Here is a 27913-nt window from a genome sequence, read left to right on the forward strand (position 1 = left end):
TTGTCCCCATTAACTATTTCAGTGCTACTCATTTGATCATTTGACTCGGGTGCTCATCTCCCAAGCCAAACTGCCTGCTGCTCGTTTCCCCAATTGCAAAACCTCTGGCTCCCCCACTGTCTGGAGCCCAGCCACGCGCAGCTGAGACGTGTCCCTGCGGCATAATAAAAATTTGTGGGCTGGGACTCTCTCAGGCCGCTGAGCCACCGTGATTCTAGTGGGATGAATGGGAGATCAGGTGACGTTGCCCCTCGAGACTACAGGCCTGCTACTGAATTGCACAGGAAGTTTGGTAGACTCTGTACCGGTGCTTTTCTGACTGGTGACTCTGCCGCTCAGTGTATCTGAAGCGGCTGCAGTCTCCCTCTTTCAGCAGGGGGCAGCCTTCTTCTGCTGGCTGCAGGTGATGTTCCATGCTGGGACGACGGACTCACAGGGCAGACTCCGGGTGGTCACAAGCCCCTCTAGGTGCAGGAATCAAAACAAAAAGCAGTCAAGTAGCACTTTAAAGACTAGCAAAATAGTTTATTAGTTATTAGGTGCAGGAAGGGAATGGAAATTCAGGGCTGGCTGCAGGTGGCACACACCACAGAGATCACGCTGGGTGCACGTTTCCAGAATGGCTTGTGCGGTCTTCAGCTCTGGAATGGAAGCGAACTGAGTCTGCAAGAGGGACTACTGCTTAGCCCTCTGGCTGCCTGGAACAGCCATCTGCAGAGCACGTCCGCCCAGAGGAACTCACCAGCCAGCGATGTGGGAAGAGACTGGCTGTTTACGGGCTAAAGCTGGGAAAAATCCACCGGGAACAGAGACAGAGGGGTGGCAGGGCTGCTCTCTGGTGTTACCAAGACAACTCAGCAGACACAAAGGGGGCTTGTTGTAACAGGAATGAAATCGGCAAAGTGACGTGGAAGATGGCTGCAGCCAGGGGCCTTCCCGCCCCCCAAAGACAATCCCCTGTGCCGCAGCTACTGCCAGACCAGCTTCCAAAAATACAATCAGGAGCAAACTTGGGCCCAGGTCCCTCCTGGGCAGGGCTCCAGGAGCTCCCCTCCCCCAGCCCAGGCATACACCGAATCCTCAACTTCGCCCGTCACTTGTGCCCCAGCGGGGCCATCCCAACGGCTGCCGGACAGAGGTCCTGGGTGTCATCTCTGGCCTGCGCCCCAGGGTATCCAATGCTGTAATGTTTGCTCAGTGTCCTGTCAGTCCCGGCTCATTCCTCATTTCTCTTTTTTCGCTTCCACGGCCCAACAATCTGTAGGACAGAAGGGAAGTCCGGGAGTGAAATCGACGTGAAATCTGTCGTGGAATGACCTAGCCTGAGGCGAGTGCAAAGGAGCACTGGGGGATGGAGACTGGGCCGGCAGGGATTCCCCTTGTTCAGATAACACCAGGAGCTTATTGCTAAAGTGACTGACTGCAGCCTGGTCATCAGGGCCCATCGCCATGGGCCCGGGAGACCCAGGCCCAAACCCCAGCTCTGATCTGCCACATCCAGCTGCGGCTAAGTCCCTGGAGCATTGGGCTCCATCCCCCTCGGCAGTAGCTGGTGTGAGCCTCTGTCAGCCTTGGCTAACAGCTTGGCCTTTGCTTAGGCAGTAGCGCTAGCACGTTAAGAACCAGAGACCCAGAGTTTAACTCCCACTACCCACCCACTCAGTGGGCAAGCACGCGCCAGTGTCTTTACACCACTTTCCGTCACGTGGCTCTTCTCTGGAGTTATGTATGTAGCGTGGCCTTTGGACCCTGTTGGGCAGCTCCTCCCTTGGGGGAATTAGCCAGTGCTCTGCTGCACATCCTCTCGTGCACACACACTTTGTAATTTTGCCCAGACTAAAGCAGCTGCCCTGGAATTTCCCTGCCCTGTGGGCTTTAGGGCGGGAGACGGGGAAATGGCACCGGGCGTTGAAGAGACTGCAGATTTAATAATCACGCATCTGTGTTCCCTAACTATGCTTAGGGACGTCTCCACATTTGGTGGCACCGATCTTCCTTGGCCAGGGCCGGAGGCTGGTTCTGTGTGGGCTGGGGAAGTGCCCCAGATGAGGCTTTGCGAGTCTCCGGGAGCTTTCGAAGAGGAATTTCTGCTCCCCGTGTGCCTGGGAGCTGAACATGCGCGTGGCCGCAGGCCACGGAGAATCTGCACGTGACCCCCCAGAACTTAGGGATTTCACACGGCCAGTTTTGGAAAGCTGCCGTGGGAAAGGCAGAGTCCTTTGCAATGTGGCCCCGTCCCCCTGCCCCATCGCACTCCAGCACCGGGACAGCTATTAACCAATGGCGTGGCGGTGACCAGCAAAGCAGCGTGACCGACAGGCAGTACGGGGGTCAGTGCAACACAGCCCCAGGCAGAATGCACAGGTGCCAAGTGCAGGGAGACCCTGCGCGCCTGGGACCCGGAATGCACTATGCCTGGGACACCCCCCTGAGCCAATGCCTCTGGGTTGCCTGTAGCAAAGCAAGAGCTTTTCAACCATTAGGCCTGGCCAAGCTATACAGTCCCACAGAGGGGGAAATACACATCACCTAGAGCTTAGCAGAGTGTGATGCAATACCCAACAGCGCGGAGAAGTCATTAGGGGAGGTCAGCCAGCTCCCGCCATCCACCACCAGGGTTGTGCCAGTCACGTAGGATGCCAGGGGGCTCGCCAAGTACAGCACGCTGTGGGCGATCTCCGTCTTATTCCCAGCCCTCTGGAGGGGCAAGGTAGCAAAGAGCCTGTCCGCTTCTGCCTGAGCACCGCCTAGAGAGAGAGAACCAAACAAGCTAAGGCCCTTGGCTGTTTATCCACTGGGGACTGTCCTGGAGCCCAGGGCGAAATGCTGCAACCAGGTGGCACTGTAAATAACACAGTGGTGCAAAGTCCCTGCCCAGCTTCACCACAAGAAGGGGACGGTGAGCATCAGGGCACCACACAAGCCCAGCAATGGGCAACCTAGGCTAGGGAGGAGGCCCTTCTTCATCACCTCAATGGGCCACAAACCCGACAAGACCAAGACCGATTCCCAGGCTCGGGTAGTTTTTCCGGCTGTGCGTGCGTGCCTGGCGTCTGCAGGGGGTGCCGCTGGCCCACAGCAGCGCCGTGACTGGCGGTGGAGGGAGCATGTGGCTTTTGCGCCTCCCTTCCCGGGCCCTGCCACTTTCCTAACACCGCTAGGAACAAAATTCCACGGATGGCAACCAGCGGAATCTGGCAACCCTGCGCGTGGGCTACAGGAACAGAGTATCCTGGTGCCGCACACAGAACCCTGATGGACTGCACGTGGCGCTCTGGCTGCACGCTGCCCACCACCGCGCCAGCTGCTTGCAGCAGGACCCTGGCCAGGGCACAGCAGAGGCACACCCCCTCCTTGCACACATACAGTCACACTAATCAGAGAAAGCCGCAGCTCGTGGGAGAAACCTCCCCTTGGGACTGCTGCTGGAGTCACTTACCGAGGCGGCGGTATCCCTCGGTGCCTGTAACGGGGCCTGGCGCCAGGCTGTTCACCCGGATGTTGTTGGGCCCCCACTCCACCGCCAGGTGCCTGGTCATTGCGTCTGGGAGGAAGGACATTAACGGCAGAATGAAGGACGAGCAACACCAGCGAGGGGATTTCTGTCTGAGCAAAGGGGGCCGCGCCCAGAGTCGGGAAACTGGCGGGCCAGGTGGGGAGCAAAGGGGTGAGAGTGACCAGCACAGGGTGCTGTGGGTCAGACTGAGGGGTTTCGGCAGAGCTGTGGCAGGATGGCATGCCTAGAGCTGGAGCAGCAGAGCGCTCTGGGCTGGGGGACAGACTGGGATTGCAGGGCTGCCGCACAGTAGGTCTAAACGTTACAGCAGGGTCGGGGAAATGAGAAGTATGAAGGATGCTGAGCAATGTTCCCACTAATCTTTTCCACCATATGTGGAATAAATTTTGTTGCATGCACGGTGTATAAATGTGCACCGCCAGCGGAAACAAAGCGCCAGCTGTGGGCGCTCTGCCAATCACCTGAGCAGCACCTGAATCTCTCCTGGGCGGCTTACAGGGAACACTGGTGCTGAGCATCTGAATGAAGCGGCAGAGCCCAACTGCACAGGAGTGGGGAAGCAGGTGGCCCTCTGCAGATACCTGCTCCAAGAGGCTGTGCCCGCCTGCTGCTGGAGGGCCTTTTATTGCTGCCATCTGGCTTCTGCAGTGGCCCTGGCAATGCGTGAGTTTGCACACGGCCATGTGACTAACACTGCCTGGCATTAACAGGCTGGGGAGCCTGGCGGCATAGTGAGGCCTGCTGGACCGAGCCCAGCACAGGCCAGCATTCTAAACAGAACTCTGTCCAGGGTTCCCTCTATTTTTCCTACCTGGGGGTGGAATAAATTTTGTGATGCACACCCAGGCCAGTGCGGATGTGCACCACCGCAGAAATATACGCTGACAGCTGTGGGTGCTCCGCTAATCAGCTGACTGGCACCCGAATTTCTCCTGGGCAGCTGCCCAAGCGCTCAGGTTACAGGGAACGCTGCCTCTGTCCCCAGCTCATTGTGACCTGGCCAGTCACTCAGTGCCAGATCCAAAGGTTTGTGGAAACGCTCCCACTGACCGCAGTGGGCTTTGGATTGGCCGCAAGTGGCGAGTGAGTTTGGCGCCGATCTGCCAAAGGCTCCGTTGCAGGTGGGCTGCCTGAGGGGTGAACAGTGTGTCCAAACCAGTTGTCATCAGTTTCCTCTCAGTTCTTTTCCCTTTCTGCAAAAATCACGGTTTGCTGAGGACACCCCAGAATGTGTCCCCCGGGTCAACTTTTCTGCAACGTCACGTCCTGGGCAGCGGCGAGCAGAGACAGTGGAAGCGGGGACACAATGCCTTACGCCGCCTAGCCATCAGTGCTGCATACCCCCGGGCCTCTGGGCTTGTGCTGCCTGGACCAGGAGGAGGGTACTACGCAACACGGCAGTATCATTATACCGACTCTCCCCATCAGCTGCGCTGTAAGAACCAGCAAGACAGCTGGGTTTCGGCAATGTGGAAGGCACAGGAAGAAACCAAACGGGTCAGGTGTGGTTACCGTACCTACAGCCGCCTTGGCTGTCCCAGCATGCACCTGGAGAGCCTGACCTCTGTAGCTCAAGGTTGCTGTGATGTTAACAATGACCCCGCCACGGTCCTGGATAAACGAGACAGGCAGTTAGGGCACACAGCAGAGACATCGTCCGATGGGGCAGCACGACCTGGTCCTGCAAGTGGCTTGGAACAGAGAAATACCCTAAAGGCAAAACAGGTCTGGTGAAGAACAGGGATTGTCTGCCCAACGGCTGGGGTTCGGCCGTCTCTGCCCGGCTCTCTGAACGCTTCCCTGCTTTGGATCAGTCACCAGATCTCTCTCCTTCCCAGCTGTCAGTCTGCGGGGCGGCCTAGAGGGCGAACCTGCCTCCACGTGACAATCTTTTCTTTCAGATTTCTCATTTCCTCCTGGTTCGATTGTAGCTTTATTGTAATAGGCCCCCATAGCTTTGTCTTCACATAGTTAGGCTACAGCGCAAGGGGCCACACAGGGACGGGCGATGGGCTTAAACTGCAGCAAGGGAGCTTTGGGTTGGACATGAGGAAAGGCGTCCTGTCGAGGTGGTCAGCCCGGGAGTAAATTACCTGGGGACGTTGCGGAGCCTCCGTCGCTGGAGATATTTAAGAGCAGGTTAGACAGACACCGATCGGGGATGATCTAGATCGGGGTCAGCAACATGCAGCTCCAAGCGCTGCCGCTGTGGACTCCACGTGCAGCTCTGGAGGCCGCCACCGCCACCTGAACAAAGCCCGCGTCAAAACGGGCTGTGGGCTGTTTGCTTAAGAGGCAGCGACCCCCAGAGCCGCACATGGAGTCAGCGGCGGCAGGGAGCCCCGGGAGGGACGGAGAAGGGGAAGGAGAAGCTGCGGGGAGGGGTGGCCGAGCCTGCCCTGCCAGAGCGGTGCTGGAGAAGAGGAGGAGGAAGCTGGGCTGCTGCTGGCCAGCAGAAGGAGGGCGAGAGTGGTCTGCCTTCCTGGAGCTGCTGTCCAATGCCAAGGGCTGCTCGAGCCGCCTGCCATGCACAAACCAGCCCAGTGGGGCTGGACTATGCAGCTTGCCACAGTTGCGTCGAGTCCAAGGGGGGCGCACCCAGCACAGTGACACCCTCCTGCCCCGGGGCGCTGCAGCTTTCTCCCAGCTGAAGTCAGTCGCTCCTTCCAAACAGCCCTTAAAATAAACACCCAGGCTGCAGGGGGACATGGGGAGCAGGGGAAGAGGTAGTCATCTCAGGCAGGTAAATCCTGGGGGAGGAGGGCGTTTTGCAGCTGAGGGGGTTAAGCCTGGGAGTGGTGGAGGGGCTGATGGGGGCAAAGCTCGGGGGCAGGAGGGTAGATTTGGGGGCTGAAACGGGTGAAGCCTGGAGATGGGGTACCAACTTTCTAAGTGCTACAAATAATGGTGCGTGGGCCGTGGGCACTGCTCTTAAAACAGGGGTGCCAAAATTACGGTTTGACGTGATTTACAAAGGGCTGTCTCGTATTCACAGGCACCGCGGCTCTCGAAGGACTGATTTTGCAACTGAATTTGAAAAAGTGGCTCTTCTCGCTATTTCAGTTGCAGATCTAGACGGTGCCGGCTCCGGACGTGAGGGCAGGGGGCTGGACTTGATGACCTCTCGAGGTCCCTTCCAGTTCTAGTGTTGTGAGATGCAGCCTGTAGTTAAGCTAAGGTAAAGTTGCCTTACATATAACTGGGACCTTTCGCCCAGCTGGCAACGTTAATGTGCATATACCCAGAACTTCTGACTCAGATAACCAAGTCAAGGTGCATGTACTCGAGATAAAAATCAGCAATTTACTAACACACAGGAAAACGCCACTTTGCCATTTGTGAGGTGAGGAAGTACGACCGAGGAGTAAAGGAAAACAGCCCCTAGGCAAAGCTGCATCACACGTTACCACCCAGCGTAACGTGTTACGAAAGGGGCATCCAGTGTAGGAGCAGCAGCAGGAGGAGATGTCGTCCCTGGGAGGGGTCAGAACAGCAGCCACTTGTGCGGACGGGGAAGGTGAGGAAGACGACCAGGGCCGACACGTCAGGTTGTTCTAGAAGGAACAGTCTGCGTATACGGACATGCAGCTCGTGTGAGCTCAGGAGTTTGTGACGGTGCTAAATGTGTTAACAAACGACATCTGTAAATACACCAGAGTTCCTGTAGTGCATTCCCAACCACAGCACAATTTCAATTCTGCTCATAATGCTGCGACAAAACCCCATCAGCCCTCAAAGTAATAGCTGGAAATTCGTAAGTAATCTAATCTCAAACCCAGGCAACAGCAGCCTGGTTCTAGAGAGGTGCAAGAACCCCTGAAGAGGCAGGAGAAGGCAGCAGATGAGAGGCCTCAAGGGGAAAACGAAGGCTTTGGGCTGGAGAGAGACTCAATAAGAGGGGGTCACCCAAAGCTCATTTACAGGCAGCCACCCGAAGCTCACAGGGGAATGGCAGCGCCTGGGGAAGTTCCTGCTGTTGGTATCACTTCTGCGAGGACCAGCGCAGACGGAAAGGAAAGACAGGCAGAGGCAGAAAAGTGGTGGAACATGGGCCGTTAACGAGACAAGATCAATCAGCACGACCAGCAGTGGCCTCAGCACACCAGCAGCTGAAACATGGTCAAGTGTTTTGTACACACCGCGGCAAAGGGGAGTTCCAAGTCATGTTCCCTCTCACTTTCCCCATGTGTGTGCGGAATAAGTATTGATATGTGCACCGAAGCATGTGCAGAGGTGCACCACCAGGAGGACCCCAAGCTGCCAGCTCGGGCTGCTCTGCTACTCAGCTGGGTGGGATGTGACTCTCTCCTGGGTGGCCGCCCATGCACTCAGCTTGCAGGGAACGCTGGTAAGCGGGGGGCTTGGAAGAGGCTGATGAGGTGGCTTTTTCTGGTGTTAATAGGGAGTTGCTTCCAGGCAGAAGGGGACTGTTGGGACGTTAACACGCGAGCGACGGAAGTTGCCATCCTGGATCCTTGCAGGCAAAAGGCAGCCTTTCAATACAGCATGAGAGGACTAGCGGCGGCAGGAATTGGCTATGGAGCACCTTGGCAGTGAAGGCAGCTGCTTACGATCGACAGGCAGGAGAAGAGGGAGCCAGGGAGAGATGGGAAGAGAGGGGCGATGTGGTGACAGCCACAGGTGAGGAAAAAGACCTTTGCAGCTGGTTTCTGAGTGAATACCAGTACACAGTCCCCTTGTTCTGTCCAAACAAAACCAGGATGGGAAGGTAACAGACACGCTACACCTAACCCTCTCTCTCCCCGTCTTGCACTCTCAGCCTGGCAAACGGGGGGAGTGCCCCACAGCTGACACGAGGGAGTGGAGAGGAAAGAGACAAAGGCCCAGGGTCACAAGTAACACTTGACATTTCTAAAGCGCACAGAGCAGTCAGGGAGATTTTTCCCCCAGTGGCGACCGGTACAAAAGGGAGTCGCCAGTGACAACAGGCAGGCCCATCGACACCCCCCCACGCCGAACTGTCTCAGGCCACAACAGCAAGGGTTTCAGCAGCCATTTATCCATGGTAGCACCCCCGGCACCCTCCCCCCAATCGCAGGCCCGGGAACTCACCCGCAAGCATTTGTCATAGAGCACCTTGCAGACGTTGAAGGTGCCCAGGGTGTCGATGTCGATCACTGTTTTATAGGCATTGAAGGACAAAGCGCTGGCTGGGCACAGGAAGTTACCAGCTGCACCTGGAGAGGGAGAGCATCCAGGGAGCAGTCAGTGGGCAGCAGGCTGCTGGGACCTCTTATCGGATGGGTCCTCCTAATGGTTCACTATACAGAGACCACGTGAGCCAGCCTCAGGCTACCAACCCAGAGCCACACTGGTGAGCCCGTGTCGATGTAACTTGCTTATGGCCTCGGGCCTGGATGGCTCCTGTCCCTCAGTTTCGGTGGGGCACCGTAACTTGACTGCTGCCCCATTAGATAGCTATGGACATTTTTAAGGGTGCCCCTCGGGCCTCTGCTGTGCTGTCCAGGAAAGTCCCCAGCGTCTTACAGCTCCTGTGGTAGAGCCCCTTGCTCGCTGGGGCAGCAAAGCTGCCAGGACCTGGGCACAGCCCAGAGCTGGGTGAAGGGCTCTTTGCGCAGAGAGAAGCCGTGGCCCCGGCACCGCCACCGCTGGCCTGCAAGGAAGAATATGACCGGGACAACTGGCTACCAAAGGGCTGGCTGCGATCCAAGTCGCCATCAGCCTGGCAGGGGCGGCTTGAATTGATGCTTCAGTGGGGGACACCGCGGGGGCCAGAGTCAGAGAGGAGTGGGGAACCCTGCTGGCTGGGGACGGAGGTGTTACTGGGACCTGTACTCCCACACTCGGGTCACTGGGCACTGCAGGCCTGAATCCTCTTCCCCGCGGGACCAGCACTAAGCCGTGCCAGCACCACACCCAACGCTACAGAACACCCCTTCCCGGTGGGGAGGGAGATTTCTCCCTGACCCTCAGCTGGTGAGGACTGCGTTCCCTGCAGCACGCAGGTTTGCAAGGGGCCTGTCGCTCCCCTCACTTTGCAAGCAACTCACCATTAACGAGGATGTCAATGTGTTCAAACTCTTTCAGAGCCTCGTCCACTGCTGCCAGGATGGTCTGGGGCTGCCGGACATCTAGAGAAAGGGGCAGGCAACGCTGACCTGTGGCAGCTTCTAGTTTCTTAGCAGCCTGGTAAAGCGCGAAAGATGTATTACGATAAACCTTCGCTTTAACGGCGTACGGGTGGGGGTGGGGTCCGTCAAACCCAGACGGCCATTAAGTCGGAGGCTTTACTGAGCCCCACCCCCGCCAGGTTCCACCAGCCCGTCTCTCCCCCGCCCGCCCCTCACCTGCTGCTGGAGGAGCCGGAGCCCAGATTCAGACCTCACCCCCACCCTGTAAGGCACCCCTCTCTGGTGCTTCCTTCAGCCTTAAAGCCTCTTTACACGGCCAGGCTGGGTAGGGACACTGGCCGAGGCTGGAGTCGACCAGATCAGGCTGCACGGAGGAGCGAAAGCAAAAGTCCCTAAAGCACAGTTTGGGACCCCCACATTTTTAGACTAGGTCCTGGGGCCCCCACCTTCCCCTGAGGGATGGCACAGGACACAGTCTGCACACGCATGCTTGCCTGGCAGCTGTGGGAAAACCAGCAAAATACGAGCAGACCAGAGCCAGGCTGCTCTTGGCCTATATGTCACCAGCGTTCCCTGTAAGCTTAGCGTTGAGGCGGCCCCCCAGGACAGATTCAGGTGCCGCCCAGCTGATTAGCAGACGACCCAGCAACACTCACAGTGCGCAACATGTGTTTCTATTGGTGAGGCACATCCACACATGGCTTAGTGCACATAACAAAATTTATTCCACCCCGGATGGAAAAAACGAGAAGGAACATTGCCTGCCAGCTCCCCGAGAGAAGCCACAGCTTTGGTGGAACCACATGGGCTGTTGCTGTGGGGAAAACCACGGGAGAGTATCAGGGTTCTGGAGCCAGTCCACATGGAGCAGGTGAGGGAGCAAGGAGGTGGACTGAGCTTATGCACCCATCAGCTGCAGAACCATTATGGCGCCAGCCCCCCGAAGAGCAGGGTGAGAACAGCCACGTCCCCTGCCCCGCAGAGGTAGGGCTGCTGACTCTGCCTCCGGTCTGTCAGTTTCAGGATTTTTTCAAGATGTGTTGACCTCTCCACCAGCCTACAGTGTCAAACAATGAGGTGCAAACCAGAATAGAGTGAGGTAGGCCCATGGCTTGTTATGTTGTCTTGCAATTTCAGCACATTTCACACTTGGTTTTTTTTCTTGTAGCCCCAGCTCCAGGAGTGAAGTGATTTTATGAGGTGCTCAGCTTTTATTACACGAATAAATAACAAGGAATTTTCTATCCCTACAATCGCACAGAAAAGTGAAAATATGACTGAATGACTCCAAAACACAAATACAAAGAGAGCCCAACATTTTTTAAGAAGTCCTGTGGGGGATTTTTAGCCCGACTCGTGATGTTTCAAGTGCTCAGGGTTTGCAGTGCTGCACCTAAGGTGAAGCGGATGCTGATTTACATTGTACGTCCTGCTCTTACTTCAGGAATCTGCATGAAAAACACCGGCTAACAATTGGAGGCTTTGATTTGATTGAAACAAAACAAGCAAAGCTCTTGAACAAAGTCATTCTGTTTAGCATCATGCCCAGCTACGTCTGAGAGGCCTTTTTCCTTTCCCTGCTTTCTATGATTTCATTCTTTTTACCGCCCTTTTAACCATACAAAAACCAGCATACAGTGACTGAAAAAAGCCACTAGGTCCCAGGAAGTCCAGCTTCTTGAGCCAACACAGGATTAGTCCCTATACTGGACTGGAACGCAGGATATCCTGAGCCCCCATTCCTAGTTCTGACACTAGCTTAACTGGACAGATCACTTCCTTTCTGCGCCTCAATTTCTCCACCTGTAAAATGGGGCTAACGATATTTTCTTACCCCCTCCCCTGACACAAACACCCCAGTAAAGCACCTGGAGATCTATGGATGAAAAATCACTAGATAAGAGCTTGGTACTGCTACTACAATTGATTTTTCTGGTGCGCCGTCTGATCCTGCTCTAAATAACTCAAGCACTGAAAGTTCCACCACTACCACCCTTGGCAGACTAATCCAAAATGCAACAAATCTCACCAAGAGGATCCTTAGTGCAGCCCTATCCTAACACTCCTTGTGATACACGCACAGCTCACTGCTTGTCTTTCTGAGACCGAAGCCCCTGGAACTGGCCAGGCTCCCAGACGTGCACAGTAAGAAGAGAGGGTGTAGTTTATTAGGTGTTTGGTAACACTATGCTTTACTGCCCCTGTGGGAGTCTGGTCTTTCTGGACATATGCAAGAATGATCTTGGCTCTCCCAGTTCCTTCCCTACCAGATTCCCAGCTACTCACCTCAGATACTCTCTGCAAGTTCCTGCTGGCAATGATTGTACGGCAGCCATGCCTGCAAAGACACCCCAATGGGGACACTGAATGCTTTGCATAAATCTCACACAGCTCATCTAACAAAATCTTTACAGAAGTTGTCACACCCACACTGCCTTAGTAAACCTGAAGCTGAGCGCCACCACGAGAATGCCTCAGAACTTCTAACCACAGCACTTTCAGGGGACGGAGATAGGCTGAACTCTCTCACTTCCCTTTTCTACAGTGCTCGAAAGCAGGTAGTATTATCTACGACACACTTTCTCCCTCCACAATGGGCCCCGCAAAGGTAAGCTGGCTCCCTCTTTCTTTTTGAAAGATCTAGTCTAACTCAGCAGAAGACATAGACAGGATGCAGGAATCACTGGGTGAGATTGTCTGCTCTGTATTATGCAGGTCAGACTATATTAATCTGTGTGTCTGTAACAGTGCCGATGGGGATTCATCACCCAAAGAAAGTATAAGAGGAAAAGGTTGCAAAGACAGCCTCAGAGAATTTGGAGTGTTCAATCTGTAGCATGCTCAGGTTAAATTCAAACCCAGTTATACGGCTGTTGCAAGGGTTACCAAAAGTAAAAATACACAGTTATTTTGAAGAACAACCAGATCAGAGAGCAACTTGTTCAGAAGGCAAGGAAAGGGTCGATCAGCAATGACAGACATTCAATAGAATTTAATTGAGCATCAACAATATGTTCAGTGCACATCAGTAAAGAGAATTAAACAAGTTTGATGGTTAACGTGGCCAGGGATGTCTCTCCCTGCCTTTGCTATAGTCTAATCATCAGGGTCTGAAAGACAGGACTAGAACATAAATCATCCACCTTGCTAATGGGATGAATTCTCCCTGGACTGGCTAGACATGAATATAGGAAGCATACAGAACAGGTACCCTGGAGTGAATTTATTTTAGGTTTGTAAGACAGTACTGGATAGGAAAATAAATGAGTACTCTTTGAACATGAACTGCCCTGGAAATCACAAGCACACAGCTGTCCACAATAGACTGTGGCATGCATGAAGCTAACTGGGAGCCAGCAGCCAAATGAAGTCAGGAAAATGAAAGGGTGAATTCAAGGGTGAAAATGAAAGGGTGTTCTCTCTGGGGTGGTTCAGCAAAATGAGGGAGCTGAGGACTATGAAAGTAGAGCAACTTGGTGAGAGCAAAATTGTGGAGGAGGAGCCATACCTCATGAAAATTTCCGCTACACGGAATCCAATCCCAGAGCCACCTCCAGTGATGAATGCAACTTTGCCCCTGTTGGCAGAGGAAGAAAAGCCATTCAAAGCCAAATTCTTTCATGTGGAATTCTTCTGGACATTGTCCTGACCCAGTCAGGGAGGGCACCACGGACCCAAGCTGAAGGCACAGTGGTAATAGGGAGTGCGTACACAGCAACCTCCCGGGTGCAACAGGTAGCCCACCTTGTGGAGTCGGACAGGGGGTTCCTGCCATGGTGGCTGCCCTAGGAAGCAGATCAGATACTAGCATGCACCATGTTAAATTACAGCATGATCAGAGTACTTAATCTCAGGCCTCTGCAGTTTACTGGCTCCTGAGGCTGAATTAACTGAGGCAGTGACGTCCATCTGCTATAAGAATTTGTCTGCCTGCAGAAACCCCTTCCACAGAGGGGGCAAGTCCCGAGCACTTTCCCTACTGAGCGTGGGGTTAATCCAAATCCAGGGGGCTATTCACATTAGGAATCTGACTCTATCAGAGAACAGTAATCATCGCTCAGGTCCACTTCCCTTCCCTGGCATATGGCTGCACACAGTAGGCTAGGGGAGTTTAGCTGCACGAGTGCAAAGTGCGTGCGTGCGTGTAAACGCTCTCTAAAGCATCGGTTTAGCTCACAGTATCTGCACAGCTGAAACCCCCGGAGCACAAACCACGCTATTGTACACGGCTGCGGCGTTGCCTGCTGGGCAGAGCAGCGGACTGGGGCGCAGCAGACCTGGATTCCAGCCCGGCTCTGCCTCTAGCCAGCTGAGTCCCTGCACCCCACCGTGCCTCAGTTTCCCCGCCTCTCACCTGCGGCGCCCCGCGCTTAGCGCCCCGCCGGCCCCGCTCTGGGGCACCGCCCCCCGAACGCCGAGCCCTGCCCCACTCGGGCGGCCCGGGGAAACTGAGGCACGGCTCGGGCCGCACTCACTGCAGCAGGCGCGGGCTGAAGAGGTGGGTGTAGTCCGGCAGACACTCATCGGAGCCCACGTCCGCCGGCGGCTGGGCCATGGCTCCCAGCGCGGCTCGGCACCCCTCTCCGCAAAGGGCTTCCCCTCCTGCGCCTGCGCAGCGGCTGGCTCGGCGCGGGGCGCGCCGGGAGTTGTAGTCCTTCGGGGCTTGTAGTCCCGCCTAGCGGGAGATTGGGGGGGGGGGGGCGTTTCTCTTCTCGCGGCGCATGCGCACGCGCACGGCTCTCCTGGCTCTCCGTGCGGAGCAGCGGGGCTCGGCCGGGCCGGTGCCGGAGCGGGTTCGACCCGCTTGTGGGGGTCTGGCCGCGGCGCTTCCAGCTCAGCGCGCGGCATGGGCCGGGCTTGGCAGCTGGGGAAACTGAGGCACGGTGCACGCGGCCATTGGGTGGCCAGGGAAACTGAGGCACGGGGCCAAGCGCATCTCTGCCAGGTGGGCAGCCTGCGGCTTCTGGCTGGGGCCCGCCGCTGCTGGGGTTACCCACGTGCGGGGCTGCCGGGGTCTGCTCTTCCCTATCTACCAGCGGAGTTCCTCGGTGCGGCAGGGACCGCCTGTCTGTGGGCTCGAACCTGGGACCTCTGGGGCTTGGTGCAGGAGCCCTGGCAGCTTGAGCGAAAAGGTGTGTGCTGCTTGCTCAGGACACTCATTCCTCCTCTCTGGAGGTGCTCTAGGCGCCACGCCAGGGGACAGCCACCGGCACCCAGCAGGCGTGTGGGTTAGAACCGCACCCAGCATTGGTTGTAAAAGCCGCACACTCCCTCTGCAGCCAAGCAATGCGCTGCTCTGGCTCAGCCAGCATCCCACCCCCGCTCCCCGTTCCTGAGGATGCATGTGCGGTTAGCAAAGCTACCGGCCCAGGAGACTGTCTTGGTTATAAGCATCAGTGGGGTAGGTGTGTGAGTCTGCAAAAACAACAGGAAGTCTTGGGGCACCTTATAGACTAACATGTTTTGGAGCATCAGCTTTCCTGGGCAAAGACCCGCTTTGTCAGATGCATCTTTGCCCAGGAAAGCTGATGCTCCAAAACATGTTGGTCTATAAGGTGCCACAGGACTTCTTGTTGTCTTGGTTATGACAGTCTCGCAGACCATTGAAATGAAGGCGGGCCCCTCATTGGGCCCACTCGCTAGCATAGGTTACCCATTGCTGGTCTATACACCCCAGCTGCTATATTCTGTCCTATTAACATGTGTCAGAGAGGTAGCTCTGTTAGCGTTTGCGTAAACACCTGGAGTTTAGTGGCACCTTTATTAGGGTATAAGCTTTTGTGAGCTGGAGGATGTTGGGTTGTTTTTACTGACCTGTGGCAGCTCTTTACCAACTCACACCTGTACTCCTGCCCATCTGAGGATATACCATGCTCATGGCAGAGAAGTAACAGAGAGTGTGCAGTGTGTAATTGTCCACTGGCATTGTAGCCACCACACTCGTGTTAAGATTTCTAGTGGTAATGATCAGAAGATCTTTAAGGACCACAAGAATTCACAGTCCTATTTCGCTGATGTCTCGTCCAGCAACATGGCGGCATAGTTTTAAGGGAACCACCTATGGGCTGACTCACAAAACATCTTACGGCACCATCTGGATTTTCCTTTCCATCTGAGACCCAAATACATAAGAAACATCTGGGAGATGTATTACTTCTGGTCAAGTTCTGCTTGATCTCTGCGGGAAATTAGATGCAGCTTCTTTTAAGCTGTAGTATAATGCCTCTCATTTATCACTATAACCAGCTGCACTTCAAAAGGTATACGTAACAGTGACAGTGACAAACTAATAATACAACCTTGCTTTTAATCTGGCTCCTTTGCAAACTGTTTTACATCAGTATATCCCCATTTTACGAAGGGAAAACTGAGGCATAAAAAGGTGAAGGGACTTGTTCTTCAGCAGAAGGCCAATGGCAGACCCAGGCACGGAAACCTGCTCTGTCACTAGGCCACGCTGCCTCCCCAATCTAATGTCATATCTATTTGTTATACCAAACACGCACAGCGTAGATGAGCTGATCACCTGTGTCTTCTCTCTTCCTGCGCCCCATCATACCTTTGCAAGAACCTCTGTGAATGGACAAGAGATTAATAAAATCCCTGTCCTACCAAAGAGTCTGATTTAAGCTTAGTAGCTGTGATTCAAACCTCTCTGCTTTGTTTCCATGGGAACAGCCATATTGCCGATTTTCACGTGGTCCCCATCTTCACATGGGTAGGGGTCATGGGCTGTAACCCTCAACAATCATTTTCTTTTTTCCCTTTTCTTTCTCCCATGCTGGGGGTGGGGCCGTACAGTACATCCTAGAGACACTGAACTACTTCATGCGCCAAGGAAGGACCCAAATGTGAACAACCCCAGCTTTTGGGGAAGTCATTTCACCTCCTCAACTGCTCCTTTGCTGGCAGTGGCCAGGCAAGAACCCCCAGATCCATACAGCTGAAAACTTAGTGAAGATTTGGGCCTGGATTTGAACGTTTCTACTCTGACCCAAATCAAACATTTAATTGTAATACATCTGCCTCCCTCCAGTTTACATGTTTATTGTTAAAGGAAATCACACGGTGCTTAAATGAGATATCATAAGAGCAACATAAGCATTTTTCCCCATTTCTTTTAGGATGCATCTAACTGCATTAAACTCATCTTTCGTCATGGAGAACTTTGAAATAACCTGCACGTTTGCCATTGAAATTGCATAGCCTGTATTGCTTCAGAGTTATTGCATTCCAACCTTCGTTATTTTAATGTCTTCTTAACCTTAGTTCCTGAGTTGTAAAGTTTTTCAAAAAAACAAACAAACTGTAATGTCAAAGAGAACTGAAAGTCAAACAAAAGGAAATATGTTTACGGTGTACCGTTGGGGGAGGGGATGGCTCAGAGATTGACGGTGGGAGAAAGCACTAAAAGCGTAACAATGTCAAACATTTCCTCCGTCGAGCTTTAAGAGCTTTACCAAAGGAGGGCTAGATCATGGATTCTGTCAGGGAAACCGAGGCACCAGGAAGTGGTGTGGCTTGCCCAAAGTTCCACAGTCAGTCAATGGCAGAGCGAGGCCCCAGAGCGGGACTTGAATGCATAGCCATGCGCCAATGGGAGGACAACCATGGATGGCATCCACACTCCCTAATAAAAACTGCCACTTTTGCAGAAGGTGGTATTTTTTTCTATGACTTACCATACGTTTGAGCAGCTCTTTTAACGGAGCTCGGTTCTCGGAGGTTAAAAAGATAGCACGGAGGAAGGCTTTGTTGAGCTTGGTGTTCAACCAGGCACTCTCAGTTATCCATCCCGCAGTATGCGGCACATGATACGTTACAGGGTGGGGGCCTGCTTGAACACGTTTACCATCTGAAATCCCTGCTAATAAGGGATTTCAAAAATAGACTGTCAGCCTTTCTGCTCTAGCACCCAGGAGCTACAAGCAGTACATGACATTATCTAGCAATTCCTGCATCAAGCCTGTAAACTTCTCTGCACTGTGCGGTGCTGCATTGCAGTCGCATCAGCTACTCTTGAACTGTGGGTTGGGACCCCCCCCCCAAAGAGGCCAAGACCCAGGTTTAATTGGGGTCACCCTGCTTGCTGGAGCTGACATTTTACTTGGTGGACAGAGTTGGGAAAAGTACCCAACTTGTACTTGAGTAAAAGCACAGCTTTTTTTGTGGGGAGGGGAATATAATTAAGTACAAGTCACCAGTGTCACTCTGGGAAGTGTCTTGAGTAAAAGCACACGCATATCACATCTTGATTGTACTCAAGTATCCAGAAGTGAAAGTAGCTGCACTTTTACTCAAGTAACTTTTTGGGTAGCTTTCCCCCTCTATTGCTGGAACCCAGGGCTGAAACCAAAACCCAGGGTCATGTACTAATTTTTTGTTTTCAGGAGCTGGTCATGGTGCAGTCAAGTTTGAGAACCCCTGCACTAGATGATCATCATAGTCCTTTCTCTTTTTAAGTGCCATGAACCTCCTGTGCTGTAACTACTAGGTAAGAGATGCAGGCTCATGGGCTGTCGAATAATCAGACAGTCATTAATTGGCAGGAAGTAGGGTCTGCATGAGAAATATATATATATATTGGCTAAGAAACAGCTGGGAGTTTCCATTCTGCAGACCTTGTGTTGCCTGAAGGCCAGTTCAAAAGGCTCTTCAACAAGGGGTGCAGCTACACTAGAAACTAACTTTGAAGTTAACTTAACTTCAAAGTTAGGCATTACTGCGAAGCAGCCAGCGGAGTGCCTACACGCATTTTCCCTTACTTCAAAGTCAACTTTGAAGTAGGGAGCCCAACTTCGAAGTCCCTACTCCATTCCTGGGAATGGAGCAGTGCCCTACTTCGAAGTTTAACCTAGACACGCAACTTCAAAGTTGCTCACTTCAAAGCTGTACGTTGAAGTAAGCAACTTCAAAGTTATTTTTGTAGTGTAGACACAGCCAAGGAGAGTAAGGTATAAGCGAGAATGCACAACACAAAAGACACGGCTCCTCCTTCACTTTCGGCTCACAGCAATCACCAGCATTTGAAAGAACACTGTACTGGGGGAGAGGGATCCTGGCTGGGAAGCTTCCCTTTGGAAACCACTGCACCATGCAGACAATGAGAGAAAACAAAACAAAACTCTGCTTTGAATTCCTTTAGCTTTCTAAAAGGTAGGTGTTACCCAACGTTTTATCTTTTATTTTCTTTGAAACCCATTCTGACCTTTATGTCTCATGACTTATAATCACTTCACATCTATCAGTAGTTAATAACATTTGTTTTGTTGCTTTATCTAAACCATTGTGTTTGGATTGAAGTGTTGGGAAACCTCCACTTGAGATGGCAGGCTTTGTGCGTACCCTTTTCTATTAAGGGCAGCACGGACTTTATGAGTTTGTGTTGTTGAGAAGCAGAGAGCAGGGCAGTAAAAGAGGCACATTTCCGGGGAGGAGTGGAGGCCTGATAGTTTGCTAATGTGTCTCTGCAATATAAATCAGGAACGCCTGGCTAGAAGCACTCTGATAACTGAGCTGGGATGATGTTGAACATTGAAGGCTGTGAGAGAGCAGGCCAGGAGCAGTTGTTCTGGGATGGCACTTCTGTTAGGATGGCGAAGGGAGATTCAGAGGCTGGAGAACACTTTGACTTTCAAAAGGCGAGGGCTGGGTTTTGAAAAGCAGGTTCATTGACAGTACGGCAATCTGAGCTTCAGCAAACAGCAGGGACCACTGCACTCAAGGTTCCCTAGGAGTTGGAGTGTTTTATAGGGATTTATAGGCAGTCGATGGAGAATGCAGCTCAATCCCCAGGTGAGAAAGTCACAGTGGAGAGCCGCAAACAGATGCTCAAGTAAAGGGCTGACTAGCTGAAGACAGGAAATATGCAGTTCCAAAATCAGCCACCCACATCCTACCCTCTTTCCACCTGCGGGTTAGAGCAGCTCACCGATCCCCGAAGAAGGCCTGTTCTGCTGGGGGTAGGACCGCCAGTTGTATGGTCTTAGGCCATGCACTCAGCCTTTCAGGGAACTGCAATGGGACTGGCAAGCTGGAAGAGCACAACTGAGTGCTGGAGCAATGCACAGGATCCAGAGGGGCGGCAGAGAGGAACGAGAGACTCCTGGAGGCACCCACCTTTTCAAGCTGTGTCACCTGACTTGCTGATTGACCAGAGTGGTACAGCACTCTGGCTGCAGCCTCAGGCACAGGGGAGCAGGACTACTACACACCCTCCTCTCCGGTGGGACGGTTGCTGGTATCTGTGGCATGGGGGAGGTCTCTGGAGCATGTGTGCAAGGTGGGAATTCAGCCACTCGAGAGTGACAGCGCAAGGTACAGAGGGGTTTCCAGCCCATGCAAGCAGGAGAGGAAAGGCAGACTGGCTGTCCAGCTCCTCGGGGGACGGCAGCTGAAAGGGGGGAGTCAGGACTGCGTATTGTAGGTAAGATATTTTATTTATTTGCATTGAAACCCTCCACCCCAAAGGAGGCTGTTCCAGGCAGTGCCTGCGCCATAGGTTTATCAGAGGTCTTACTGACCACAGCCCCCGAAGCCAGCAATATGTTCCATTCCCTGCTCCGACTACAGCTCGCACTAATCATCAGCGTGGCTCAGAACGCCCCTCCTGCCTGGCCAGGCTCAGCTCCCCATCACTGCCCCCTCCACGGGCCTGAGGGTCTGGGATTGGGCTGCTCTGGATGTTGACTGAGGGATGACTTCTTTCTATCTGGAAGACACGGGAAGGACCCAGAGACCGCTTCAGCAGCTGCTGCCTCTGTGGCGTTCAGGTGTCAGGGAGAAGAAAGGGGGCTTGAATTTCAGCTGGAGCTTCCAGACACTATAGTAAAGGTAAACAATATCAGCAAACGGGTTACAAACAAGCGCTCTTCTGATCCTCGCAGTCCGGCAGCACAATGCAGGGGTTCTCTGGGGTCCAAGTGGGATGGTGGGACACAAGTCTGCACCGGCGGTGGAGGGGGCGGTTGTTGCGCTCCTCAAAATGCGGGCCTGTGGCCCACTGTGGAAGCGAACATGGGACACTGGGCTCCGGCCTGTATGTTGATGGCAGGAACTTCCGGAAGCCGCGGACCCCCTAGGACACCAGGAGTTCATAAAACCCTAGCAACTGTTCAGGAGAAGGCAAGACAGATTATGACCACTCAGCCACCGCCACAGCACCAACCATAGAACCACCAAGCCACACTGCTACCCCTCCAAGCTCAGCATTGTAATGAAGTGGCAGGGCATGGAAAGGGAATCTAAGGCCTCGCGCACCCCAGCAGCAGAAACTGCACCAGGACAGACAAGATCCGTGCCCCATATGTTAGCACTTCCTGAGTCCCAGGGGTCGAGGCCCCGGACATAACTACAGGACGTCCTGTGAAGTCAAGAGAAAAACACCTGCACTTACTCTGCCTGGTCGGGTCAATGCATCGCTCCAGGAGAGCAACTGCCCAGGAGTTCTGGAGCATGTGGTAGTCCAGCCCGTGCTCACAAGGAGAAGATCCAGGGTGGCCCAGCCAGCTCGCTAGCAACTGCGCATCGCAAGTCCTTCTGCACTGGAGTAGGCCACCAAGCGTGTTGTGGCAGCACATGGCTTTGGGCAATAGCCAACCGGCTGCTGCACAGACACCTACGGATGATTTCGTGGCTCTAGAGGAGGACACCATATCCAGGCTGACTCTCTTGCATCCAGTGGCTGGAGCTGTCCCCTGAAGGGTCTGTTCACCCCCTGACATATTCCCATAGCCGCAAGCTGGGCTGCTGCTGCTCCTCAGCCCCAGCCCCACTGCAGAATCCCACCAGGCTCAGACCTAGCCGCTCTCCTGCTCAGCACTGCCCAACTGAGGTCAGCGACCGCTACGCTCCTAGCCTGGGGCAGCCAGTTTTGTCCTCCCAGCTCTTCTGCTTGGTCCACTCTCCTGGACCGGGGTAAGATGGTGGCTGTTGATGCAGCATGTTACAACAGAGGCGACTGCTGGCCCCACCAGACGTGCCCGTGCTCCCCGCTACTGCCCCCCAGGAAAGGCAGGAAAACAGAAGCAGCAGCAAAACCAGAGTCACGTTTGTAACAAATTAGGTTTTAATGTGAATCCTTAAAACCCACCGTTCTTTGTTTGTGCCTGTCGGATTCCCAGGGGCTTATTGGCCCTCCTGGGAAAAGGGGCCAGGCTGCCACGCCTGGAGCCAGCAGGGCGAAGGGAGGGGGCTCCCCCCCAGCAGAGACGGAGCAAAGGAAGCGAGGCCTTCACTCTGCGGCGTCAGGACCTGTGACACGCTCACCGGGTCCCACGGCACTACAGCAAGGCAACACGTGGTCAGAGGTAGTAGATCCCAGGCCAGGCCAGGCATCCAGGAGAGGCCTTCAGAGCTGGTAAGTGTTACTGTAATCACAGCAGTCCCAGTCCACCAGCTCACTGCTGCGAAACCACAAACTGATCTCCCTCTGGGCTGTCTCCACAGAGTCGCTGGCGTGAACGACGTTCCTGCAGCCAAGAGAACCACAGTGAGCATGGTGGACAGGCAGCCTCCAGGGCAGAGCCTGGCTGCCCCGGGACGTGGTCCTGCCGCGAAGACCCCTTGCTTCTGGCCACAGAGGTGGGCGATGTACCCGTGTCACAGACTTGCTCCCATGAGCGTTACTTGAATCCCCACTGGGTCATCAGCTGCCCTCCCGCGAGCACTCTCCCCTCCCCTCGTGCCACTGGAGACCTCTACAGCAGGGTCCCCTCTAATTTTTTTCCCATTAACTCTGCAGAATAAATGTTGTTCTGTGCACTGAAGCTCCTGCAGACGTGCACCCCGAAAAGAAACGCGCGCTGCTGGCTGTGGGCGCTCTGCTACCCACAGAGGGGCCTCCCGGAGGCTCAAGACACAGACTGTTTCAGCTGCCCAGGCACTGCCATGGAGGTTCTCTGGTGGCCCTTTACACGGCACCGCCCAGCTGGCTGGCCGCCTCAGTGCACACTGTACCTGCTGACGTGGATGCTGAAATCTCCGCGGATCGTCCCAGGCTTGGCTTCAGCGGAGTCGGTATCTCCGACCATGGCCCTGGAAGTCTTGACCACGTTGTAACCTTCCCACACCTGCAAAGCGCACAAGCCGCATGAGCTGAGGGAGGCAGGCTGTACGGGAACTCCCCTGGCAGATCGCCCTGGAGGGAGAGAACGCTGCTCCAGTGGCCAAACTGGGTCTCTCCTTTCCGGGCTGATCTAAGGGCTGTTAACCGGCGGGGGGGGCCGGGCTGGGCCCCGCAGGATGGGGGTAGGCACCGGGGAAGGCAGGGCTTGCTGGGGGTCATGTTGAGCTCCTCTGTCCCATCAGACCCCTCTTGCGCGCTGTGAAAGAAGCAGACTGGGGCAGGCAGTAAGCAGGGCCGGGCGATGCCAGCCGGTGCCGCAGCGCAGCGGCCTGGGCTCATGCTGGCACTCTGCAGGAGGGAGAAACAAACCAAAACCAAAAGGGCCAAGCGAGCGGCCAGGCCTGGGCTGAAGGAGGAGCTGCACCTGGGACTGACGTCAGCACAGGACCCCGCTGGTCACTGGGGCTGGGGCTTTCACGGTGTTTGCACTGGAGGGTCACCCAGCTGGGGTGGGCACACGAGGCTGGTCAGCCTCTACTGCTGATTCCCCTGCTTGCCAGGGGCCGGTGCTGGCCACCAGCTCAGCCTCACCCAATGTTCTTCCCCCCGTACTGCACCAGGCAGGAAACGTTCTCCACACGCCTTGAGCAGTGCTTCACTTGTAATGGACGAGGGCCGGGGGCTCTAGCAACTGTCCTGCTGCCACCACGGACCCAGCAAGCTCGGAGGGGCTGGGTGGCTCTGAGGCATCAGGCTTGGAGAGGCTGGGGCCTCTCAGATGGCAGGCTTGGAGGGGCTGGGGGACTCTGAGGCGGCAGGCTTGGAGGGGCTGGGGGGCTCTGAGGTGGCAGGCTTGGAGGGGTTGGGGGGCTCTGAGGTGGCAGGCTTGGAGGGGTTGGGGGGCTCTGAGGCAGCAGGATTAGAGGGGCTGGGGGGCTCTGAGGCGGCAGGATTGGAGGGGTTGGGGGGCTCTGAGGCGGCAGGCTGGGGGGCTCTGAGGCGTCAGGCTCGGAGGGGCCAGAGCACAAACTGAGCACTGGACGTGGGCGTCAGAACCCAAAGCCCCAGAGAACGTGGGCTCCAGACCAGAAGGTGCTGGAAGATCCCCACCTGTTGGGAGCTACCGGCAATGAAACCAAAGCCACATCCTACATCTTCCTCCCCTCATCACCTTCATCTCAGCCCACCCCTGCCCTCACCCCCGGCGCCACTCCGCAGATGCAGCCTTACCATGGCAACCACCGGGCCTGAGGTCATGTAATGGATGAGGGCCGGGTAGAAGGGCTTCCTCCGCAGCTCATGGTAATGCTCTGCCAGGATCCCCTCGTTGGCCTGAAAGGAAGGGGCACCCCACAGTGAGAAGCACGGCCTGAGCCCAGGACAGGACGCAGGGGAAATCAACGCCCCTCCCCACCGCCAGAAGCGAGACTCCTTCCAGCAGCGCCCCGCAGCCCCTCCAGCCGCCTGCCTCTAGCGCACAGCCGTCTGCGTGCAGGCGGGTCCGCGGCATGGCCAGAGGTCAGACAAACCCAGCTCTGGTGTGCCCCATGGCCCCAACCCCCACACACTGCCCCGGCCCCCATTGGGGCTCCTAAGCAGTGGAGGGGGGTTCACGGACCCCCACCCTGGCACAGCGGTTTGAATCTCCAAGGAGACAGGCCCAGAGGGCTGTACTCCTACCACGGCATGGAACTGGCTCTGGCTCAGGAAGCCCGCACTGGACTGGGGGTTCGGGGCGAGCTAGGATGCTTGGGGAGGTTAAGGGGTCCCTGGCTCAGGCCAGCACTGGCAGTGCCTCACTCTCACAGCACACGAGTCCAGGCCATGGTTTAACACCCTCCCCACGCCCCACCGTCTGGCTGGTCCGTCCAGGCCACCCGTCCCCCGGCTCCGGACCCAGGCTGCAGGTACCTGGAGCAGCTTCAGGCCGACCAGCTTGAATCCACGCCTCTCGAAGCGCCTGATCACGTCACCCACCAGTCTCCTCTGCACACCATCTGGCTTCACCGCCACCAGCGTCCGCTCCTGCATCCCAGGGACCCCTGCCAGGCACCGAGAGCGAGGGGGCAGGTTACAGCCCTGCTGGCCCAGCCTCCTCCTCCCAGCAGAGTCGACAGCAGCTGCCCAGGGAGCGGGGTTACTGGAGTCACGCTGCACTTGGGCCTGCAGAAGGATTCCTAACAATCCCAGCCCTCTCTGGCCAGCCGGGCACTGCTGAGGCTTCCCGGACAGGGTTGGCGCCCATGGAGAAGGGACACAGCTTTTTCGATCTGGCTCCAGCCCAAGATCTCTTCCTGGGTGCTGAAGGAGGAGCAGCCCCCAGCCTTGGCAGGGGGAGACAGGGCTTGGCCCGGGCAGGGTGCTCTCTCCAGCCACCTGCGAGCGGCTATGTGAAATGTGATTTCCATGAAGCTGTGGCACCCCAGCCCAGGAGCCACTTCAGACGCTGCACAACCACCCAGGAAAGCACAGGAAGAGCCCACCTCGGCACACCAGTATAGCTCTGCCAGCACAACCCCAGCGTGCCGGCAGCAGACCAAAACCAGGGAAGGGGTTTTTCCAGCAGCGTAGGAACACTGCCTCTGCAGCCGGTTAGCTCAAGACAGACCCAGCGGCATGGATGCTGGAGAGGGTTGGTCGGTAGAGCAACACCATTCATTGACACCTCTGACTGACACAGCCATCACTTTGAAAGGCAGAGCAAGCCAAAGGCTCATCCCATCCCCACCGGAAAGGAGCGCTGGAGGAGGCAGAGCATGGTTCTGGGCACTGAGCGTGGGGAGAGGGCCCAGTGACCTAGACAAATGGGAGGAGCGGGCCAAGAGAAATCTGAGGAGGTTCGACAAGGTCAAGTGCAGAGCCTTGCACTTAGGAGTCCCAAGAATTATTGCACGCTGGTTGCCGACTGGCTAAGCAGCAGTTCTGCAGAAAAGGACCTCGGGACAACAGTGGATAGGAAGCCAATCACTCGAGGCTAATGGCATACTGGGGTGCATTAGTAGGAGCACTGCCTGCAGACCTTGGGAGGCGATTAGTCCCCTTTATTTGACACTGGTGAGGCCGCATCTGGAGTATTGCATCCAGTTCCGGGCCTCCCCACTACAGAAAGGATGTGGATGCATGGGAGAAAGTCCAGCACAGGGCAACGCTCCTGTATGCCCTGCTTTGGGCAGGGGGCTGGACTCGATGACCTCGTGAGGTCTCTTTCAGCCCTGGGATTCTGACCCACCCAGTGAAGGGTTAAACACCGTCACTTTCCTGGGTACAGCCCTCAGGGGTTCAAACACCACAGGTCTGGGTCTCAGCTGCATCCCAGCCATGCACGCAGGACAGGGCAGTCCTGGTAACCAGGGATAACACATAGGCAGTTCTACAGTGCACAAGGCCATGCAGAGATGCACCTGTCCAACTGTTTACTGGTGTCTGGGCTGAAACTGCTTGGCCCCAGGCTAGCAGCCGACTGGCTCCTGTAAACAGACGTTCCAGCCTAGCGCCAGATGCTGTCAGTAATCCACGCCTGGACAGAGACTAGACAGATGGCCTGCAGAGGAGAACTCGCAGGCCAGCTTGAATCTAGCCCTTATTTGCTGATGTTGGGGGGATTTCTGAAAGGCCCCGAAGCACAGGACCAAAACAGGGACACATTTCTCTCCTGCCAGGGCCTTTGCAGCAGGAAGAGAAGAGAGGAGAGGAGAGAGGGATCAGACGACCAGGAAAAGAGCGTCCAATCACCATGCGGTGGCCCTTCAGCCTGGCAACAGGCCCCAGTGTGACAGTGCACCCCAAGCAATAGCATGAGCCCCAGCGGAGCGGCCGGGACGTGGATGGACCCAGTCTGTATCGTTAGCACTTCCGCTGCCGCTCGCGGCGGAGTAGCTGGAAGAAAAAGGCACGCCACGTTTTCTGGAGTAGGCGCTGCTGAACCCGTGCCAAATGCTGGGGGAGCCCAACAGACTTGGGGGTCACCCCCCCTGCAACTGCTTGGGGAGGGCTGGATGTATATGAACTCCACTGTTTCAAACACCTCCTCTCTCCTCCCACAACCTTGGCACCCACTCTGGCCCCCTGCCCGGAACACAGCAAAGGGGGATCCCACAGGGGTACCCGGAGCTGGCTGGCTGGCTGGGACACTGCGGAGCTGCCTTGGCCTCCAGCAACGGAGGAAGACCCCCTGGCTTTCTCCGCAGCCAGGAAGGGACCAGCGCTCAGTACCAAACCCCTCCCACCCGCAGCGCCGCTCTGCATTGAGCCCACACAAGTAAAACAAACAGGCCCGGCTCCTTTGTTCCAGGTTACAGTTTAACACCCCCCCGACCCGAGCAGCGTGGGAGAAGAATTTCACGGGGGCGGGGCAGTTTTCATCCTAGGGGAACCCGCTGCATGACCAAGCGGGGGGGAGCACAGAGCGGGATGGGGCGTGGCGGGGGGGGCTCTGGTGCCAAGCAGCAACAGGGTCTTGCGAGCTCGGTCCCCGGAGCCGGCAGCCGCCCCCCACCCGGGCAGGAGGTTCGCTGCTCCCGGGGAGGGCAGGGTGGGAAGCGGCCGAGGAAAGCGAAACAAACACACTGCGGGGTGGGGTGGGGGGTCCCAGCCGCACGTGGCATTGTTCTCCAGCGACAAAGGCAGCGACTGCGGGGGGGGCGGCTCCCCTGAACCCCCCCGCCCCGATCAGAGCAGCGGGCGCTTTGCTGTTAGTTTATGGACCCCCCGTACGGCCGGGGGGGGCTGGTCCCAGGCAGACACCCCGGGTTACAGCCGCCCCCCCACCCGGGCTGCGGAGGGGCGGTCGGTGCCTCGCTGCGTGACCCCGAGCGGCGGCAGGATGCGCGGGGGGGGGGGGGCGCTCCGCACAGCCCGCCTGCCCGGCCCGCAGCCAGCGGGACTCACCGGCGCTGTAGCGGCGGCCGGGGCCGGAGCTGGGCCCCGCGGAGCGGGCTGCGGGCGCGTCCGGCTGGTGGCGCTCGGGGCCCGGCGCGGCGCCGCACAGGCTGCGCCGGCCCTGCAGGAGGCTCCTGGCCGCGCAGCGCTGGAAGAAGCCCATGGCGGGGCGGGGCCGGGCCGGGCCGGTCTGGCCGCCCCCTCCCAGCGCGCCGGGGACAGCAGGGCTCGGCCCGCGCCGGCTTTAATAGCCCGGCCCCGCCGGGAGCAGCGAAGGGCCAAGTCCCCGCCCCGCCCCGCCCCGCCCCGGCCACGCAGCCGCGCCGAGCTCCTGCGGCC

General features: G+C 56.1%; 2 protein-coding genes across 4 annotated transcripts; both read right to left on the bottom strand.

Annotated features, from left to right (window-relative positions):
- Positions 1–510: 510 nt before the first annotated feature.
- DECR2 (2,4-dienoyl-CoA reductase 2) lies at positions 511–14247 on the bottom strand. Of its 3 annotated transcripts, none has more exons than XM_075010494.1 (9): positions 14106–14247; positions 13139–13207; positions 11917–11968; positions 9550–9685; positions 8591–8715; positions 5035–5128; positions 3440–3544; positions 2559–2747; positions 511–1258 (listed from the first exon to the last, which is right to left on the bottom strand). In XM_075010494.1, exons 1-9 carry the CDS (start codon positions 14183–14185, stop codon positions 1224–1226), a joined length of 885 nt encoding a protein of 294 aa, XP_074866595.1. In that variant the 5' UTR covers positions 14186–14247; the 3' UTR covers positions 511–1223. The 3 variants fall into 3 exon arrangements, with proteins under 3 accessions (XP_074866595.1, XP_074866592.1, XP_074866594.1); XM_075010491.1 differs by having other exon boundaries at positions 2530–2747; positions 14106–14224; XM_075010493.1 differs by lacking the exon at positions 14106–14247 and adding an exon at positions 13985–14048.
- Positions 14248–21680: 7433 nt separating this feature from the next.
- On the bottom strand, positions 21681–27820 carry NME4 (NME/NM23 nucleoside diphosphate kinase 4). The gene is made up of 5 exons (XM_075010667.1): positions 27584–27820; positions 24608–24738; positions 23927–24028; positions 22588–22700; positions 21681–22100 (listed from the first exon to the last, which is right to left on the bottom strand). Exons 1-5 carry the CDS (start codon positions 27735–27737, stop codon positions 21980–21982), a joined length of 621 nt encoding a protein of 206 aa, XP_074866768.1. The 5' UTR covers positions 27738–27820; the 3' UTR covers positions 21681–21979.
- Positions 27821–27913: the final 93 nt, after the last annotated feature.

The sequence above is a fragment of the Carettochelys insculpta genome, chromosome 16 (assembly GCF_033958435.1).
Source record: "Carettochelys insculpta isolate YL-2023 chromosome 16, ASM3395843v1, whole genome shotgun sequence".
In the NCBI taxonomy this organism is placed as follows: Eukaryota; Metazoa; Chordata; order Testudines; family Carettochelyidae; genus Carettochelys; species Carettochelys insculpta.